Below are 16769 nucleotides of genomic sequence, written 5' to 3' on the forward strand. Positions count from 1 at the left end.
TGAACAAGATGAGCAGGCATCCAACCTAATGACAAAAAGATCTTTCCCAAGAAGCAGTGGACAAAGAGAGGTCACAAATATATGGCTTTTACAACAAAAGATGACTACCCAGCCTCCACTAAAACCAAGATGTATTCATATTTAGAATCAAATATTCTATCTTTGTCTCACAATATTTTTTAGCTCTTAGTCACCACCTCAATTGTTCATATCCTTGGTAACTATCAAAGGAAATTCACTGGTAGATTATTCACAACATAGATGCAGTTTAAATCAGAACATGATTCTTAAAAACTATACTTACGTAAGAATAATTTTTCAAACCAGTTAAATGATAAATGAGAAGGCTGGATATATGAAAATGTATATATGAAATAAAAACACAGAATATATATGTAGACCATATAAATAAATATGAGGTCGGCAATAACCTTATCATAATTACTAGAAAATCAATTCAACAGACATCTATCATGAATAAAAGACTGTACCAATCACGACTGGTAGGAGAAAGAAGATTAAAAAAAATAGTTCATTTCCTCAAAAAGGGTTTACACACACATTAATAACTAACAGAAGACAACTGGTGATGTAGTTTCTAACAGGAATACAAAATACCATGTTAAACAGGGAAGGGCAAGATTAAGAAGACTTCTAAAAAGAGTGGGATTTGAATTGGATCAATTGTAGAAAGGCTCAGAGATTGACAGGAGGACTTGGAAGGGAAGAAAATCCTTCCTCACAAAGGAAATAGCTTGAGCAAGAGCTCAGAGGTAAGAAAACACATGCTACTTCAAGAATTGGCCAGTGCTAAAACATGGGAAATGGAATGGAAATAAAGGTAGAGATGCGTTTGTGCTTTGTTGGGAGATTTAGGATATTGGTTTTTTTATACCACATTACTCTGTGGTATTAACCATGTGCTTAGATGCCTCTGGGCAATTTAGATCCTAATTCTTGAAAGTCTGCCAGGTATCTCTTATTCCATATAAAAATAGATAGTGGAGTGCAACTATTAAAGCATACTATGGCACTGAACTTCTTAGCAGTTAGAGCTAATGAAGGGAAAGAGGAGGTTACTATGACGTGCCACACTTCGTACCAAGTGATTTTACCTATGTCATCTCATTTACTCAAATAGGATCTTTATGAGAATTTAATTAAATAATACATGCAGTGTGACAAAATAGAGTACATAAAAATATTCAAGAAATGCTGATTCTTTGCCCTCTTGGAATAATCAGGTGATGATTATACTGTTTTACACATTTCTTTTTTAAGATGAAGAAGCTAAGGCTCAAGATTTTGCAGTTATTAAGTCTCAGAACCAGAATCCAGACTAGTTCTTCCTGGATCCATCACCCAAGTTCTTTCTAGTATATCATATTGCCTGTCAGTGGAGAAATACTAAGCCTGTGTATAATGGCAATTTGCTGAAGATATTTCTCAGATTACAGTTTACTGAATGAAATTGGATTTTTTTGAAACTGGATTATTTGCTCTACCTTGGTTTTTGGTAAGGCCCACCTCATGTTTGAGAAAATACAGAGGTATCTATATAGGATGATTTCAGAAGTGTTTGCAAAGACTTTTGCCCCTAGAAGTACTTTCCCCAGCCTTGCTGGTTATGCCTGATCTTATGTATGACTCTCTCACCTTTAGCTAAAGGTCTTTATCCCTATTTAAATGTAAGTGCCCTCAGAAGGGACAATAACACTGGTCTAGATCTAAGAATAGATATTTGGTAAGGAATAAGGAACTGAAAGAGCCTTAGGTACCATTGGTTGGAGGAATTGCAGTATGAATAATTCTTCCAAATGGAGAAAAGGCATGGGGAATGGGAGACTGGGAAGACAGAAGACAGATACCCTAGACTTGACTAGATTGTACTGTAGAGACAAATTCAGTCTGTTTGTCTGATGGATCCAACCATAAAACTGATAAAATACTCTGTGACTTTCTGCTTGTATCAAAATTTGAGTAGATACTCTAGAAAAGCGGGCAAAGTGGTACACTTGGACTGGGAAAAGATCTATAGCCAGAAAACCAAACCAAACCAAATCAACCAACAAATGAAAAAACAAACAAAAGAAACCTCGCTGCTAGAAATGGAAAAGTGGGAGGACTGTGACGCTTAAATTTAAGAATATGATGGTAAACTTGGAGAGTAAATCAGATGTCATGAAAGTAAAATACAGGATGCTCATCATTTATGATTATTTTTAAGATGAAGCAAGACATAATATGACCGTTGGACTCTATCTTTTTTTTTTTATCTGCCTTGACCTTTTCTCTTTAATTTACAGCTAGCTTAATGCTTTTGCATCTTAGTGTAAACTAATAAAGACCCCACACATCTCTGTGTGTTAGACCATAAAAACAACCAAAGTGAAGCCCATAAAAATATATGTAGATTTTTACGTTTTACTACTCAATCCTCCCTGTAAAAGTCCATAGGACTAAGTGCATGCTGCCTTTTAATGGCATGAGATGGGCTGGAGTGGGTGCCACAGGCTGGAACAATATGTTGCTGGCAGATTAGATTTTAGCTAGCAGAGGGATATCCTAATGGCAAGTCACTGGATATCATTTCCAAATAGGAACTGGAGATACATAGTTTGGCTTGAGAAGGCTGTGTGCGTGGGGTATGAAATATTTTAGGGCAGTCCTATAAAGAAGGGACAAGATACAGGATTAATGGATGAAACTTTTAGGAAAACAGAGTCACTCTAAGGACTCTTCTTATATTAAAAACAAATAAACAGACAAAAACTCCTACATACCCACTCCTGGCACACAAGGACTTAATTACACAAAAATACACATACTTTGTAATGAAACGTGAATTATCACCTTATAGGACGGACATGGATTTTCTTTCTAAACATCTACAACATGCCTAACTTGGTGGAAAACACAGTATACTTACATAATATGGCCTGTGCTATGTTAAACAGATCTTTAATTATTCTATTTTAGCCATCATTCAGTGATGTTACCTAACCTTCCATTGGATAAATGGCAGTACCCCAACCAAACAGACAAATATGACTTTTCACTTTAAAATTTTGTACAAATTGTGCAAAGCCCCTTTCATAAATCAACGAGTACAAGCCAACACTGACCCTAAATTGATGAGTTAGTTTTTAAACTCCTTAGAGAGTTTTCACTGTTGTGATCTTATCACAGGTGTATCAGGGATTTTAAAGTCACTCTACTACTTCAGCCTCAACGTGATACACTCTACAAGTTAAATATTCTTGTGAGATTCTGGTTGATTGCTTCAAATGGAGAGGGGTAAGCATATTTCTTCTTTCGGAGTGTATTAACTGATCAATATTAATGATAAGAAGCAGTTTTTAGCTACATGTGGGGACCACCCAGTTGAAGCCATGGCAGTTTCACTATACTGTAGCCTTTCTGTCTAAGGACATTTTCTTTCTTTTTTTTTTTTTTTAAAGATTTTATTTATTTATTCGACAGAGATAGAGACAGCCAGTGAGAGAGGGAACACAAGCAGGGGGAGTGGGAGAGGAAGAAGCAGGCTCACAGCGGAAGAGCCTGATGTGGGGCTCGATCCTGTAACGCCGGGATCACGCCCAGAGCCGAAGGCAGACGCCCAATCGCTGTGCCACCCAGGCGCCCCAGGACATTTTCTTTTTACCCCCACTTCATTAGTAAGTTTGAGCCCCAAGGGTGCTGAATAAGGGTTTATATTTAACTGAAGTCCTTTGCTCTTTAGTGACAACATGTATTTTATACCCTCGATAGATGTAATTAGTATGATGAAGCTTTAACAGAAATTGCCTTTGCTAAATGTAGTATTTGCCTTATCGTTTTATATGTGAGGGCCCCCAAATTTGCATTTACCTCTGAGAAGACAAAATTCTGATTGTTGGTATGAGTGTTTTTGATTAGTGAGATGTAGTTGGATACTCCCATATATAAAGTCCTATATTTTGTTAAGTAGGAGTTAATTAAGAAGGAAAATAGTAGGCTTTAATACTTTGCTAACCTGAAATTCAACTATATTTCTTCTTTTCTTAATTGAAAATAAGAGATACTGAAGAGGTGATTTGTAGGCTGTAGAGGAAAAGGAGAAGGTCAGCCAGACTTGAATTTTGTTTTATAGTCTGTTTTTTTTTTTTAATTAAAGATAAGCTACTCTTTTGAGTGAGATGACCAAATTGTGTTGGTTTATATGAGGGAAGACTTTTTTTGGTGATATAAAACAATTTGTGTGTGTGTGTGTGTGAAGTGGGGAACAACAATTTAAGGGTAGGGAAAAGGTATAAAGGAAAATGCTTCTTGGGGAGTGGGGAGTAGGGAGTGGGAGCCCCTGAAAAATAAAAAGAAATATTAAAAATTGTCAAGAAAGTTATCAGTTTTCATTACATTTGCTGGATAGGATAAGATAGAAGCTCTTTTGCTCTTTCTTAAATAAAATGGATTATTATTGCATGTGGGGTTTTGTCATTAGAAAGTACAGTTGTAAAATAGATTGCCTCTGCTTGGTCCTACACTGTGGGTCGGAGAGTCTGTGTTCCTGGAATTCTTCTCACATGTTCAGGAGACCTAACTCAAGAACATCCACCAATAATCCTATGAAGGTAAAGCATCATAAAATTCACAAATACTTTTTTCCTCTGAAAACCACCATCTTCTCTCTGTACTTCAGAGATTTCATGGAAACTTAGCTGTCAAAGAGGAGCAGTTTGTCTACTTAAATTATAAGAATTTTGGAAATACATATACATCACATTTGCTAAGTCAAGCTACATCCAGTGGACAGAGATTTGTGATTACATTGGTCATTTTTTTTTTTTTTTTGCGAAAGGCCAACAAAGAATAGTATTTCATTTGCTTAAGTGACTAGGTTATTACTCATTAAAAAAGCCTTTATACTTTTATGCTTTTTTTAATCCAGTGATTTTCGATGACAATAATTGATAAAGTCAATATCAGTTTTTATACTAGGCGAAGATTTTGTATAGTCTGTCTTTGGGGGAAGAAAAGAAACAAAATAGATGTCATATGATTGATACCTGGAACATATGCTAATCCCACTATAACATGCAATGAGCAATTACTTTTTAGCAATAATGATGTCATCTTGCAATAAATGTTATATGTAGTAAGTATAAAGACAAGTGTTCAAAATATTGATCCTAGAAAGGGGATGGACAATTAACCTATGCTTATTGAAACTCCTCACTATAATGACCTAATTTGAGACACAATTAGGATTTTTATTTACTTTGATAAGCTTTTGCTTTAGTATTCTCTGGTTGGTATCTTTATTTTATGTCTATTGTATTTTGTGATCATTACTGATAAACTCCTCGACTCTGATAACATGGGGTAGAAGAAACTGTGTTTTTATGGAAACTAAAGGTCAAAAACAAATTAAGTTCTAGACTAGTTGCCAAGTCTCAGAATTCGTATTAATGTGAAATGGATTTGGTCTTTTGTAACATAGAGGTTAGTGATGTCTTTGACCCAAGCCAGACACAGAATACCAGCAGCTGAATATCTCACTAAGTACTCTTTGAAAAGAATAGTTTTTTGCTATTTGAGAGTTAACAAAGGGGCACCTGGGTGGCTCAGTCGTTAAGCGTCTGCCTTCGGCTCAGGGCCTGATCCCAGGGTCCTGGGATCGAGCCCTGCGTCAGGCTCCCTGCTCCATTGGGAGCCTGCTTCTTCCTCTCCCACTCCCTCTGCTTGTGTTCGCTCTCTCACTGGCTGTCTCTCTGTCAAATAAATAAATAAAATCTTTAAAAAAAACAAAAAAGAATAGTTTTTTGCCATTTGAGAGTTAACAAAGCAGTTCTCAAATTTTGTTCTCCCAATAACCATGTGAAGTCAATAATACATGCCCATTTTACAGATGGGGAACTTAAAATTTAGAAAAGCTAAGAAATTTGCCTGAAATCATTAGATTAGCAAATGTCAGAGAAACTTGAATCTAAGGCCCATACTCTACCATATATGGCTGTGATATTTTCCTTAAATATAAAAGAACTGTAAACTAGGTTTATATAGATTTTCTCTGTAGTATTTGTATTTTATTCTACAAACTATGCAAAAGCCACCAATGATTTTGGAGACTAAGCAAAATTCGGGTCCAATTCTGTAAGCTATTATAATTAGATTAGGTGAACTCAGTTTCACCCATGTATTATTTTTTTATTAGTTTTCAAGGGTCATTATTACAAGCTATTCAACTTCCATCAGTTTTGTTTCTCTTATCTTTGTAATTCACATTTACTGATATTATTGTTCATATTTCTTCTAACTCTGTCTGATTTTTAATGTAGGCAGGTAAGAGAGTACAAGTACAGAAAAACTCCATGGGTTTGCTACAGATCCAGACACCAATGAGAACCCAGGGAAAAGGGAATAGAAGAAACAATACAGTTTCTGAGTTTTTCATTTCTCGTGGCTCAATTCTCATTTGGCATATCTGGAACTCATTTTGTCTTAGGCTTCGTGGCTGGATGCTTGTTTCTGATGCTAGTCTAATCTACACGTTAAATAAACTATTTAAGTTCTCTTCTTGGTAAATGTCAAGGGAAGAGAGGATATTTCATGCACCTACAACATCCTAAAATCCCTTGCCAAATCTACGAATCTAACTCTGCATTATCCTTCCCCAGAAGGAGAGCATAATTTCATTATCCATGAATCATCACCTCTTAGACTGTAACATCATTGTCAGAGAGCCTAATAGAACCAGTGTTCAGCTGACTGAGAAGGGGGAGGGTTGGGGAGAGCACTGGGGCAAAGCACAGGTCACTGGCACGATCAAGAAACTGGAGGGTTCTAGAGCAGACGGGGAGGCCTCCCTCACCTGATAGCTCAGACATTCCTACTGACTGGTAAATAACTGATGCTGATTCTTTCAATATTAATATAGAAATTTGTCTTCCCCAATCTAAATTACATTATATTTTGGAATCCTGCCTGTGGAAAGTATTAACCCATTTAATGAAAATTTCAGAATATCTGTCCAACGTTGATGAGTATAAATACTTTAAAGTATTTCTTATCTATTCTTACTACATTATTACTTGCTCTTCATCTATGGACACTTATTTCTAGCTCCCACTGTCAGTTCTATGGGTTCTGTCCGGGCTCATTGCGAAGTAAGTCCATATGCAAAATATAACTTTAAAAAATCACACTATAACTATGTTTCCCAGGGAGATGCATTAAATAAAATCCAAGTCTGATTCACAGATCGAAAACTATATGTTGTAAATCATGTTTACATAAGGATTCAAGATTAGAAAAACGGAAGAGGTGTATGAATAGCTGTGATTATTCTAACCAGCCACTGGAGGTCACTGCTGCTCCACAGAAATACAGTTTATTGCCTGTCTATTTAGATAGTTGACTCACCAAATCAAGTAAAAAATGGTTTAAATTCTTTGAAAAAATGTAATGTCAACGTTCTTGGAAAATATAAACTCATTTAAAAGGAATATATCTTGCGTAAGTATTGCTTAGAAGACTGTGGCACTGGGACTATTAAAGCCGAGCTGCGGTAGCACTATGTGTACTGGGGCTCATAAAATTGGGGGAAAAAAAAACCCCATGCAGTTCAGCGACTAAACTGTGTTTCTTCTCTCTCTGGTAAAGCATTCAAAGTACTAACTGAATCCATTCTGCATCGATGCATCTGTGTTCTATAGTTCAATAGGTCAGGCTGTTTATTTAACTGTTGTCACCTTTGGGGGAAGTCAGATACTTCATGTAAATTTGGAATAGAAAACGGAATACCAATGATATTTCTCTAATATGCCATGAGTTTGAAATACTTAATGAAAATAGACTTAACAGTATGTAGTCCAGAAAGTGCTGTGGGGTGGGGGGGCGGGGGGGGGAAGACAACAACTTTTGAACAGGAGAGCACTGTTAAATTTACGGCTTTGTTAAATTTATAATGGTGAACTAGTTATTGTCTAACCTACAAAAATTCTATATATGTGACCGGAAGCTCCTGAGCAATAGAGAAGCTTCATTCCCAACGTTGGGGGGGGGGGGGGTCTTCAAAAAAAAAAAAAATTCATGTCCTGAATCAAAATAACTTTTATAATCTAAGGAATTTTATTTTGGTTCTATTATTAAGTTTATAAATAAAGTTAGGCACTAAAAAATGACCAGCCTTCAAAATGTTGGTCATTCATTGACTCTGACACATGAAGTGGCTTTGAAATTTAGAAACGCTTTCAACACAACAAACATGTTTTTTATATGCCGGTAGGATCACAACAATGAGAATGGTTAAGAATTAAAAAATATAAGTATAGATATGCCTTGCCTAAGTTTATTTGGTATCCATGACAAATGAGGCAGAAGGTCAAGTCAAAGAATAGAAATGGGCTTTTTCACTTTAACACTGCATTTAATTAATACAATCATCTTCAGTACAGATAAAAATGAGGCTGATCAAAGAAATTTTCTTTTTGAGATGGAATATATATTTACGGACATTTTATGAAAAATGAAAAATTACAACTTCAGTGAAAAACATCACAGTAGGCTCAGTCATCCAGTTCATAGTACTGTAAGGAAGGATTATCTGCATTGTTAATCAATTGGGAATCTGTGACTATTTACCATTAATAAATATACATTCAACAATTATTCATGGGTAAATATATTGTAGCTGTGATGCTTTTCTGAACTGGCACATTTTTAAAGATTTAATCAAAATCAAAGTACCTTGAGAAATCCACTTTAAATGTCCCCTTTCCCTTATTGCTTATAAAAGTATGATTTTTTATAATCTGGCTTCCTTGCAATTAGATTTCATGGTGACTTGCCTAGATTTTTCCTCTCAGCATATGAAAAGCCTTCAAACTATATAAAAATGCTGGTTAAAAAAATAGCCATTCACTTTTTCTTTTTTGCTGCAGTGATTTTGTTTTGAAAGAACAGGGATGTGGTTAAAGATGTGGGGCTTGGCAAGCCAAATTAAATGAAACAGACTCAATGTTTCAATTCCTGGTTTTTGCTCCTGTAACAGGCTGATAGGGGATGAGAGAGGATACAATACAGACCACAGACATTTTTCTAAAATCTTAATGAAGTGTGGTCAAAGTTAAATACAGAAGGTATGATATTTGTGCTGCAGTCAATAAACTTTCACCTACGACATAAAAACATGCATGCAGCTTGCAGATTGCCAACAGGGTCTGTACAGAATTATACTGATGGATGAGTTCACAGTACAGATGACCATAGGGACACTGTAATGTCAGCAGTAGAAAAGCAAAAGACAACTGCCATAGGCTTGGTCTTTTTTCCTCTAAGATTTATTTTATACATTTATTAAGGTGTTATCAAAATCATTCTTTTCAGTGAAGCTTTTGGTGGAAAGCATGTCTTGGAATGTGTTCTCTTTATGCCTCTGAATGAAGTATCAGTCAATAGGGGACTAATGTGTGCAGGGCACATCATGGAACATAACAGGACAGCCGGACAAATCCCAGACAGAAGAACAGACAGAGTTAAAGATTCCACTCACTACATTAGAGTCCTTGAAAGAGCTGGAAAGAAATTCTGATAAGCTCCCAACCACATGCAAATAGCAAGCTGCCTTCCCATTTGCAAGCCTCATCTCTGAAAACTCCCTAAGGTGAGGAACAGTGGAGAAATCTGCCTCTTCAAATTTGCTTCTTGGTTATTTAATTAATTTAGGCTAAATAAAGGCTAGGAGAAATTGACAGTGTGAAACCTGTAGTTTGATTTTCCAGGGATGGATTTCAGAGACAAGGCATTCAAGTCTAAAACTTTGTATTTTTACCATCTCCCATTTCTCAGTTGTCTATTTGCAGCATTTTAACCCTTCAACACTTTTCCCTGGGCTGGCTTTCCTATAATTCGAGCACCTCTGGAAAATTGCCCGTGGTGCTTCTTTAACCCAGCACCATCTTTTGATAGTTTCCTGCAATTTTCTTTTTAAGCCAGACCATGTTTTAAGACTCTGTGTTAAATGTTTCTGTAATCAAGCATTCTCCTAGAATCAGTTCGAGCTCCCAGTACCTGGGATCATTCACTTTTTCCTTGATTTGCCCATGAACAGCAAGCCTTCTAGAACTATAGATGTGGTCCTACCAGAAGAGGAATAACAGCAGCTGTGGGGGTTTACTTACGAAGGAAGTTTTATCTTAAAACAACTGAGATATTAGTGCAGTCAATAAAGAGGCTTATACAATAGGCATATTAAACGAGAGTTTGAGCTTTGCTTGATTGTGGTATTTAAATTTCAGTGGGCTGATTATGAGAGGAAAATGACCAGTATTATGAATGTGCTAAAACGGACAGGGAAGGACCTTGCCAGCAAAGTGAGAGGGAGAGGGAATGGGAGGGGGCACCACGTTCCCTTTATAGTCACCAGAGTTCAATAAAGCACCACTTATTTCCCAGCTTTTAAGAGCGCTTTTATCACAATGGTTCATACCTCACACTCCCTGGAGCCTGATTTGTTATAGGTGCAGGGTCCCGTCCCATTCAGCAGCATCTCGCTGGTCTCCGTGTTGGTGGGTTTATAATCTACATAAAATTCCTGGGTGCTGGGAGTCATTTGCTTTAGGGACTGTCTTTTCTTTTTCCTGTGCCTTCGCATGAGGGAACGCTGCTGCAGCTGCTTCATGCTCGCAGGGTACCGCTTCCATGACACGTAGATAACGAGCAGGATGACGAGCACGGACAGGAAAAGGGCCACGCTCCCTGCGATGATTTTATGGAAAGAGATGTGCTCGGTGTCAGCATCGGTCTCTGGGCCGGGCTCCGTGGCTCCCACCGTGGGGGGCAGAGGGGGCTTGCTCTCATGCTTCGGCCTGGGGAGCTTAGGCTTAAACGTCGGCTTTGGGAGAGCCCTGGCCAGATCAAACCTCTCCGTGGTACTTTTGCCACAGATGCTGTAGTTCTTCACTGCATCGATCACATTTACTCCTTGCAGCTCTTTGGGACTGGCACAGATAATTGTATTCTCCCTCAGACCTTTAAAACTTTTCAGCCAGTTTACCAGGGAACAAATATTTCTGCTGCATTCCCATATATTCCCGGCAAGACTGATGTCATTAAGAGATATCCAAGAATCCAAAATCTCTTGACCAATAAATGTAAGCTTATTGGAATCCAGGTTGAGGCGCTGCAGATTTGGGACACACTGGAAAACACTAGGTCCACTAAAAGCTTCAATCTCATTGCCTGATAAATCAAGCCTTTGTAATGAGCTCCAGGTCCAGGACATGGTCTGTCCTATGACACTGATTTTATTCCACTGTAAGTAAAGGTTCTGAAGGCTCACCAACCTTGGAAAAAGGGCCAGGTTGAGCTTAGAAAACTGATTGTGCTCCAGGTGAAGTTCTTTGAGTCTGATCATGCCAGCAAAGACATTCCTGGCTAAACTTCGGATCCGGTTATATCCCAGGTCCAAAAGTTCCAGATTGCGGCAGTCTTGGAATATTCGCACAGGAATGGTTCTCAGGGAGTTAGACCGTAAATGTAAACTCAGCAGCTTCCTCAAGCCCCGAAACTGTTCAGATCCCAGAGAATGCAGCTGATTATAGGACAGATCCAAGTTCCGTAAATTTGTCACAGGTCTGAAGGTATTGTTGAGAAAATAGGAGATTCTGTTGGAACTCAGAATCAACTCTTTGAGTCTGCGTATTCCATTAAAAGCATTCTCATCAATATTGCTGATATGATTATGGTCAAGGTACAGCCAGGTGAGCTGGTTGAGCCCTTTAAATTGATTATACTTAAGTTTTTGAAGGCTGTTATAGCGAAGGGACAAACCTAAGCAACCAGCAGATATACTTGAGGGTATCTCCTGTAATTTCTGAGATTCACAATATACCATTTTGCCTTCACACCTACAGCCCTTAGGGCATCCTCGTTCGGCAGAAGAAAGCATTGTCAGTAAGACAGTGGGGGCTATAACCAGTGCTACAGCTGATCCGCTCAGTAGCCTAATTACATTGAAACCTGGAAATAAAAACAACTTAGAAAAGTTATCCCCCCAAAAAGGAATTCATTTATTTTTAACCAAGCAAAAATAGGCATGTATTTTCTTTTTTAAAAATTTAAAGCTAGATAACAACATTTAATATCAAATATCACCTCCTTGACATTTAAAGAGAATTGTCTTTAGGTTTTTTTTTTTTTAATAGTTAAGCAAGGAAACGTGTCCACTAAGCAATTGAATTTATAGTCTTAAGCACAGAAAGGTAATCTCTAAAATAATTAAGGCAGAATTACAACACAGACTAGAGGGTTTTGTTTCTGTTTTTTTTTTGTTTTTTGTTTTTTGTTTTTGTTTTTTTAAGAAGGAAAGAAGAAAAATGACAAAACATACCCATCCTTTGTATTGTTCAAAGGTCGTCCTTAGGTCTTTTGCTTTGGCTTAAGGGGCCACTTGCATGACAGCCCCTGTCAGCTGCACTGTGAGTCAGGGCTCGCTGACACCCAGGAAGAAAAATTGGACCCCTTGGGAGATGGACCGATTTTGGAACATTATTCTTTGCCAGCCACGCAGAACACTCCAAGAACAAATAAATTCCAACACCGCATTTGTAGCAAAACATCAAAAATCTTCCTAGGTAATAGGATCTTCGTGGATATTACGTTTTTGCATCTTTACAGTTTTTTGGGGGGGGCGTTAAAAAAAAAAAACTGGCTTCTACAATTTCTTCTTATCGGAAAGCATGATATATTCCTCCAGGCAACGTGGGACTACCTGAGCTGCCACATCTGTATTCCATAGCCCAGCATTTCTGGTGGCGAGCACCCACTTCAGCCACAAAGCTGCGTTGGAGCCCAGGAGGCAGGAGAGCCCCGTACCGCACACACGCTCAGCTCACTTCTGCAGACTGTCATTCTGAAAGCTGCTCGGACTGTTGCTTTGGTTTCAGTGAATGCAGTCTTATGTAAAGCTGCCCCCAGTGGTGAAGAACATTATGGGCATGTGCAGAAATGTCTCTCTTTTATCTTGCAAATGAGCAGGCTCTCTGCTGGAAAATGAATGATTCTTTTGGGTGGCTCAATGGGAACTGAATGGTCACCGTAATCAATAACTAGCAACATTTTCTGTAATTTCCAAGTCTTGTTTTACAATTTGGCAATGTCTTTATTGTCTGCGTCCACTTAATCGCTAAACATGTACTGCCTAGAGTTTTTCTGGAGCTTGACATTAAGTTCACAGACCGAATGTCAATTTTTCTTAACCTCAATGTAGGCTTCGAACTGAAATTTATAAAATGACTTATTGAGCTTTTCACAGAGAAGCATTAACTGCCTGCCCATTTGACCTCTTGGAGTCACAGTGATTTTATTATGCAAGGTGTCTCAGGATGCTAAGACACATACATTTTGAAATAGAGGGGATAACTAATGACATATAAATGGATGTGTCCAATAGCTTTTCTGGTTTTCCTACAAAAGGCATAATTGGTTTAGTGGCTTATGGCTTGGTTTGTTGTTTTGGTTGCTGTCATTCATTTTTAATTAGAAAAGAAATAAACCATTTTTAGTGCCAGTAGAATCAAGAGATCATTTGGTTCAGTTTATTGATGCTGCTGCTATTTATTGCACTAATAATATTTATTGAGCATTTCCTAAGTGTTTTAAATGAACGATCTTGTTTTATCTTTAAACAATTTTATGATGTAGGTGCCTCTATAACCTTCATTTTAAAGATGAGGAAACTGAGGCTTGGAGAGGTAACTTGATGAAATTCATGTAGCAAGTAAGTGGCAGAGCTGAGATTCAAAGCCATCTCTCTCTTTCACTTGGATCTCTAACCACTAGATGGTCCTGCTTCAGCAGCAATGTTATCTTCATCTGAAAATGAGTCAAGTGAAAATTAGCCTGATTAGGACACTGAGTCAAGGAAGTTGTAATATCAATCAATCAATCAATCAATCTTGCTTCCTAGGTTTGTATAAACTCTTTTGGTATGATTCTTTGAAAGAAGTATTATAAAAACTAATGAGAAGCAGTTTAGTGATTAAGAATGTGGATTTTCACAGCTGGGATCAAATCCTGGCTACAAATTGTGAGCTATGTAAGCTTGAATAGGCTACTTATCTTCCCTGTGCCTCATTTTCTCTTCTACAAAATAGGTATGGTAACAAAAAAACATTTCATAGAGGGTTTAAGAATTGTCAACTTAGGGGGCGCCTGGGTGGCACAGTCGTTAAGCGTCTGCCTTCGGCTCAGGGCGTGATCCCAGCGTTCTGGGATCGAGCCCCACATCAGGTTCCTCCACTAGGAGCCTGCTTCTTCCTCTCACACTCCCCCTGCTGTGTTCCCTCTCTCACTGACTGTCTCTCTGTCAAATAAATAAATAAATAAATAAATAAATAAATAATAAAATCTTAAGAATTGTCAACTTAATATCTGTAAGTACTTAGTGTGTAGCACATAATAAACCTGTTAGCTGCTATTTGAATATCAACTTTATTGTATTTGCTGTCATTGCTTATTGTTTAGTATTGAATATTGACTGTACCGACTATCATTAACTCACAAAGAGCCTCTTTAACGAACATTTTTATGTTGTTCACAATGAATTTCTGGGATTCACTCAGTCTTACCTTTTTTTAATAAGAGAACTTCCTAAATCTCCATCATCTCCACTTTATCTTTAAAATGAATCTTTTGGTTCTATGGACCATATGTAGTTAATGTTTAATTCTTCCTTCCCTAAAGCAGAATGTGGTAACATCTGTCCCATAGAGAAAATCATTTTGTTTAAAGATAAATTGTATACCTTAAAAAGTTTGCCTTGTCAGCCTTCATCAGGTGAATTGGCTGTGGAAAACCTCAGAGAGCTTTCACATTCTCTAAGGATGAGAAGTTTGGTAGTTGTTAGTTATGACAATCAAGGGTCCCACGGAAATGGTACAATGAGAATCACCAATTCCTCAGATAGTATGGTATGAAAAGGGCAGTGGTTCCTCCCAAATTATCCATGCTACTAATGCATATAAAGCCCCCAGAGAGCTTGTTAAACATAAATTTCTCAGTCTTTCCCTCAAGATTGATTCACGGGTGGTAGAGGCTGCACTTATCAACAGACTGATGGACAAGTAATTTTAAAAAATGCACTGTAAGGGAGTGATTAACAATAATAGATTTTCTGGGGCGCCTGGGTGGCACAGCGGTTAAGCGTCTGCCTTCGGCTCAGGGCGTGATCCCGGCGTTATGGAATCGAGCCCCACATCAGGCTCTTCCTCTATGAGCCTGCTTCTTCCTCTCCCACTCCCCCTGCTTGTGCTCCTTCTCTCGCTGGCTGTCTCTGTCTCTGTCGAATAAATAAATAAAATCTTTAAAAAAAATAATAATAGATTTTCTCCTAGTAGGAAGAAAGGATACAAAAATTTATGACATTGTGATGCAAGTTCCGTCAGGACAAAGACAGTGTTTTGTCTACTGCAGTTTCTCTAATACCTAGAAGAGCACTTGACACATAGTAGATGCTCAGTTATTGAATAAGTACATTTTTATGGGGGTCACAAATATATTTGATGGGGAACAAAGTGGTTATGTAATGCTAGTCTCATGCACATGGGATTGATCTCTGCAGAGTTCCTGAGCAAATGATATTGGATACAGTTTTGGAGAAAGTGTTCTTAAAGAATGTGTGTAAAAAGGCAAGAAACTAGAAAGCGGAAACATTTAGATGGTCAGCAAGTGATCTCCACTTTTTATGTAGACATCTCATCTTCATAGTTAAATCATAAGTTTCATAAGAACAGTAAATATACTTTTGAATATTTCCTTTGACATGTTACAACTTTTATCATCTAACATCCCAAATGGGGCTTGACAACTTGTATCTATTAAAAAGTACTGGAGGAAGTCATATTTATATCTGTTACTTGAGAGCCTCTGGTTTTCTCCTTACTTTCCTTGCTTCTCCATGGAAAATAGCTTTTGAGATGTCTATTGTGCCTAACAGCTGCAGAGAGCTACTCTGCAATGGCTGGAGGCCCCATCAACTTTGTGCTGCTTCTTTTTCCTTCCTTCCCTGGTGACAAGAACATGGATGAGTCCACTGAAAATGTCCTTCTGTCACTCTGCTTTTCCTGGGAGAAATCTTGGATTATTTACAGTGAATCACGTTCTTTTCTGTGTGTCACACCTTGTCCTTAGGTTTCAATCATTTTTCTGATACCTTGGCTTCTGATCTTATCTTGCTCCGTAGTTCTGACTTCACAATTCACCGTCACATTCAGTCTCATGATTGATATTTCCTCTTAATATGGATCATTGGTTTCTTCCTCAATAGTAATGAATAGTCATTCTTGTCCTGAATATGACTCCAGTTACTCTGTGTGGCCCCTACTTTGGCACTAGCTCTGAAGCTGGTGTCACCACCAGGTCTGTCTGGGTTCAGTGTAATGAAGAGGGGAGACCATTCATGCAGCTAGTGAGAAAAATCCAAAAATAAAATAATACAATTCAAAGCAGACTGAATACTTGAGACTGCAGAAATTAGCCCAAAGACATAGAGTCTTTTCTTTTCAAAAGAAAGAAAGAAAAAAAAAAACCCCTTTATATTCTAAAATATTTTAGAATTTGCTATTGTACTTTTATAAGTTTATCCTCCTTTTACTTGTTGACTATAGCAAGATGGTTAGTTCTGATTTGCTTTTCAATAGAACCAGAATTATACTACATTATGTATTTAAAATTCTTTTGCACTTACCACCACATACAGAACAAACCATAAACTACCTGACAAGTTAAAT

The 16769-nt window shown here is 37.7% G+C and overlaps 2 protein-coding genes across 2 annotated transcripts in view; one reads left to right on the forward strand and one right to left on the reverse strand.

Moving 5' to 3' along the window:
- Window positions 1-12046, reverse strand: part of LRRTM3 (leucine rich repeat transmembrane neuronal 3) — a gene marked incomplete at its 5' end in the record, with an annotated part of 156248 nt that extends 144202 nt beyond the window's left edge. Inside the window, one exon of the mRNA XM_008695932.2 lies at window positions 10469-12046. Within this exon, the coding sequence (XP_008694154.1) occupies window positions 10469-12046 (1578 nt within the window). The remainder of the gene's footprint in view (window positions 1-10468) is intronic.
- The window catches only part of CTNNA3 (catenin alpha 3), a 1592500-nt gene that overhangs the window by 724107 nt on the left and 851624 nt on the right, over window positions 1-16769 (forward strand). The window lies entirely within an intron of this gene.

The sequence above is a fragment of the Ursus maritimus genome, unplaced genomic scaffold (genome assembly GCF_017311325.1).
Source record: "Ursus maritimus isolate PB19 unplaced genomic scaffold, ASM1731132v1 scaffold_7, whole genome shotgun sequence".
Taxonomy (NCBI): Eukaryota; Metazoa; Chordata; class Mammalia; order Carnivora; family Ursidae; genus Ursus; species Ursus maritimus.